At 38.1% G+C, this 4,973-nt stretch overlaps 1 protein-coding gene across 1 annotated transcript; it reads left to right on the forward strand.

Moving 5' to 3' along the window:
* Nucleotides 1-2,031: 2,031 nt before the first annotated feature.
* On the forward strand, nt 2,032-3,273 carry LOC109576716 (putative olfactory receptor 2W6). Its single transcript, XM_019985357.2, has one exon. It carries the CDS (start codon nt 2,127-2,129, stop codon nt 3,048-3,050), a length of 924 nt encoding a protein of 307 aa, XP_019840916.2. The 5' UTR covers nt 2,032-2,126; the 3' UTR covers nt 3,051-3,273.
* The last annotated feature ends 1,700 nt before the right edge of the window (nt 3,274-4,973 follow it).

Below are 4,973 nucleotides of genomic sequence, written 5' to 3' on the forward strand. Positions count from 1 at the left end.
AGAGACACTGATTAAAGAAAAGAGGCTGCTTCATGTGCAAATGACTTTCCTGTTACTGAATTTATGAAAATAGGAGTGGAAGTGCATCTTCCTGTGGAAGGATTTCCTGTACAGGATAGAAGGCTGGATTCATGGTGCCCGAGGTTCATTTCAACTCTAAAATTCTGTGGCCTTTTAATTCCCAACACTATCCCAAGCTGAAGTGGTCTAAAAAAGCCAAGTGCATTCTGTAATCAAGTCATTTTGGAAACCAAGTCTTCTCCTCCTTCTGAAGCTTATCGGTTCAATCTGTACACTGTATTTGAAAGTAATTTTGTGTACATAAGTATGATTGTGCACCTAAAAAATCATGCCAAAAAAATATTTAAGCATTCCAGTTTAGTTGTAGACCACATGGTGAATCACCAGCATGAAAAGCAAAGGAAATGAAGGATAAACAGAGTAACAATGATTTGGGGGTAGGTGAATATAGCTTTACATATTTAGAATTAAACATGAACGAAGGCTTTCTGCCTTTCATTGGAAATCCTTCCACAGAAGGATTCACTTCCAAGTGTCTTCACAAATATTAACCTTCACAATATCCCTTCACATAACACATAGAGAACCTAGTAGACAGACTGGTAAAATAAATTGCCCAAGGACACATTGCTTCTGAGTGGTGAAGCTGGAATTTGATCCCAAGCACTCTGAGTCAAGAACTTGTGCTCTTAAGCAATCTGCTTAACTTAGTCTGACATCTACAGCATAGAAACTGGACACTCATAATTAAATTACATTTCCATTTTATTGAGAAAAACTACACCTCTATTTCATACTACTTAATAATAACAGTTCTTTCATCATGATTATAATACATAATGTTCTAACTAAAATGCTTATAAAAATGATATACTGTAGGTAATTTATCTTTCCCTTATCTTACTATAACTGTAACAAATAGGTTATTATTCCTTGACCCAAAGACACTATAAATGCAAAGTGTACATTTAAATCTGAAGTTCATGGTTAGAGTTTATATACATTAAAAAATTCATAAACTCAGTAATTAGACATTCCATCTGTTTAATGATATGATACCATATCCAGACAAAGTAAGACTGATATAATTGTATCCCTTATCTGTATTCTTTTAGAGTTGAAATTAGGTGATAGTTTTACCTATAGAGTTCCAAAGCAACCAGAGGATAAGCTCATGTAATTAGTAAATTCCATGGGGAAAAACAACTCATTGATTGTTTAATAAACTTCTTGTTTCAATTAACTGCCTTGTTAATTTTGCTGAAGGGACAGGTAAATAGGAGCTAATGCAAATTGCTACCATGTGTATGTGGGGACTAAAGCCTTCTGGAATTAGTTCAACTTTTAACTCTGCAACAAATCAATAAGACTGTTGAGATGGTGTAATAAGATTCATAAAGATGTTCAACGAAATCTATAGCATCTGTACATGTAAATAAAGGTTAATAAAAAGGATTATTTCCTGGCACCAAAAACACATTGCACAAAAAAAGGGCAGGATAGTAAAGAACATCAAAATTAATACAAGAACAACAGTGTAATGTTGAAAAGCAGGAAAAAGTGGAGGAGGATGCTGGTTGTGATGACAATTATTATTATGATTATAAAGGTTGAGATATAGACATTTGGAAGTGAATATGGAAGGTAATTGTTAGAAAATGGTACAGCTTACCCCAGGAAAATGTCATTTAACTTTTACCTTAAGATCAACAGCTTTGTAAGAAAAATATTGTGTGACTCAGTGGTCAAAAATTATTTTTAGAAGCATTCTGGGGAATTCCCTAGAAATCCAGTGGTTAGGATCCACGTTTTAACTCTCGGGGTCCCAGGCTCAATCCCTGGTCAAGGAACTAAGATACTGGAAGCCACATGGCATGGCAAATAAAAAATAAATAAATAAAACCACTATGGATATAATGAAATAGGTAGAGATTTTGGAAAACGAACACAGCAGATATGTTAAGAGGTGTTCCAAAATGGGAGAAAGCATGCAAATAAGTGACCTTTGGATATTCATGACAAACTTCAGAGGTTTTTAGTTCTACCTAAGGCTGACACTATTTTTTCTTCCCATGGTATAGCTTCCTAGTTTTTCAAAAGGAGCAATGGGAACCAGCAATGGAAGTTCCACAACAGACTTCATCCTTCTGGGCTTTTCTGATCGGCCCCAATTGGAACACATCATCTCTGTGGTTGTCTTCATCTTCTATATTATAACACTGGTAGGAAACACAACGATCATTCTTGTATCTTACCTAGACACCCAGCTCCATACGCCCATGTATTTCTTCTTATCCAATTTGTCTTTTGTGGACCTCTGTTACACAACTAGCATTATCCCCCAGATGCTGGTAAATCTATGGGGTCCAAAAAAGTCTATTACATATGGAGGGTGTGTGCTCCAGTTCTTCTTTGCCCTTGACATGGGAGCCACAGAATGTCTTCTCTTGGCTGTAATGGCTTATGACCGCTATGCTGCTGTCTGTCAACCTCTTCACTACACAGTAATAATGCACCCTGAGCTTTGCCAGAAGATGGTGTTGATTGCCTGGTTAGGTGGTTTTGGCAGTGCCTTAACTGTTTGCTCTTTGACTGTGAAGCTGCCAAGATGTGGGCACCGGGAGGTGGATAACTTTTTCTGTGAGGTGCCAGCATTGATCAAGATGGCTTGTGTCTATTCAAAAGTAATTGAAGTTGTTGTCTTTGCTCTTGGAGTAGTAATTCTTCTGGTACCTCTGTCACTAATTCTCATCTCATATGGAGTCATCACTCAAGCTGTCATGAGAATCAAGTCAGCAGCAAGGTGGCAAAAGATCCTTAATACATGTGGTTCCAACCTCACAGTAGTATCTCTGTTTTATGGAACACTCATTTATATGTACTTGAAGCCGCAAACTAGTACCTTGCAAGATGAGGGGAAGTTCCTTACTCTCTTTTACACAATTGTCACACCCAGCCTTAACCCTCTGATATACACTTTAAGAAACAAAGATGTAAAGAGTGCAATAAAGAGAATATTGTGGATTTAAAAAAAATGGCCAGCAAAGTCATGAATTAAGTGGAAAAATCAGAGTGTAGAGAGTTAAAGAAATAATATTGACCTTTCCCAACAGAAGATCAATCAATACATTTATTCAAAGAGCACTTCTTCGGTGTTTACCATGTACCAAGAATTGTACTAGGTACTGACTCTGTAAATAAATAGGAAGTAGGGATAAATGATAAGGAGACAGATAAATAAATATACATAAATAAAATGTAATTCATACATTTAAAAGCTTCAAGATTAATCAGAGAAAACATAAATAAATGATTATGAAATATGGTAAGTATAGCAATGTACAAAAGATTGAGGAAATATTATTCATAAGCATCTATTATAGATAAGATTGTACTGATTTTTTTCTTCCCAGACATATCACTTATATTAGAAATAACACTCTTTCATTCACCTGATTTTGCCAGAGGAGACTTTGTGGTGAAGACTAACAGCTCACCAACACCCATTCCACCTTCTGCCTCAAGTTTTAAAAGACCAGAGGGCTACTATGCTGGGGCTTCCCTGGTGGCTCAGTGGTAGAGAATCCACCTGCCAATGCAGGAAACACAAGTTGGATCCCCAGGTCGGGAAGATCCCGTGGAGAAGGAAATGGCAACCCACTCCACTATTCTTGCCTCGGAAATCCCATGGACAGAAAGTCTGGTGGGCTACAGTCCATGGGGTCACAAAGAGTCAGACACAACTTAGCGAATAAACAACAACTACAAGTTGACCATTTATACGGAAGTAATAAAAAGGGTTATTCATTATTTAACACTATCTGCTTGCACTTTCGCTTTATAATGTTCTTTCTTTTCTTGAATTATACTGGTCAATTCAGTTCAGTCACTCAGTCGTGCCCAACCCTTTGTGACCCTATGGACTGCTGCTCATCAAGCTTCCCTGTCCATCATCAACTTGCAGTAGTAGATGGTAATTTGGGGGGAAGTTTTGATGCTTTTACTTGCCAAAACAAAAATTTAGTAATCATATGTTTAATCTCATTTTTACTTTATTTTACTGGTAAATACATTCAAAATCTGGGGATCTCTATGCTGGAGAATAAACTAAACTTCTCTACAATTGATCATTTCAGAGATTGAAAATCATCTCTGCAAATAAAAGAGTCTTCACATCTACAATGCCACTGCTATGTCATTTCAAGTGCAAATGAATCCACCATCTGCCTGAAGGATCAAATATTTGGGAAAAACTGACATTAGGCTATTTCTCACCTGACTTTCAGTTCTGTTAAACAAAGGCAAACCTTTGTTCAGTTCAGTTAAGTTCAGTCGCTCAGTCGTGTCCGACTCTCTGCGACCCCATGAATCACAGCACACCAGGGCCTCCCTGTCCATCACCAACTCCCAGAGTTCACCCAGACTCACGTCCGTCAAGTCGGTGATGCCTTCCAGTCATCTCATCCTCTGTCGTCCCCTTCTCCTCCTGCCCTCAATCCCTCCCAGCAACAGAGTCTTTTCCAATGAGTCAACTCTTTGCATGAGGTGCCCAAAGTCGTGGAGTTTCAGCTTTAGCATCATTCCTTCCAAAGAAAACCCAGGGCTGATATCCTTCAGAATGGACGGGTTGGATCTCCTTGCAGTCCAAGGGACTCGCAAGAGTCTTCTCCAACACCACAGTTCTAAAGCATCAATTCTTCGGCGCTCAGCCTTCTTCACAGTCCAACTCTCACATCCATACATGACCACAGGAAAAACCATAGCCTTGACTAGACAAACCTTTGTTGGCAAAGTAATGTCTTTGCTTTTGAATATGCTGTCTAGGTTGGTCATAACTTTCCTTCCAAGGAGTAAGCGTCTTTTAATTTCATGGCTGCAATCACCATCTGCAGTGATTTTGGAGCCCAAAAAAAATAAAGTCGGACACTGTTTCCACTGTTTCCCCATTTATT

Source organism: Bos indicus, chromosome 23 (assembly GCF_029378745.1).
Source record: "Bos indicus isolate NIAB-ARS_2022 breed Sahiwal x Tharparkar chromosome 23, NIAB-ARS_B.indTharparkar_mat_pri_1.0, whole genome shotgun sequence".
Lineage (NCBI taxonomy): Eukaryota > Metazoa > Chordata > Mammalia > Artiodactyla > Bovidae > Bos > Bos indicus.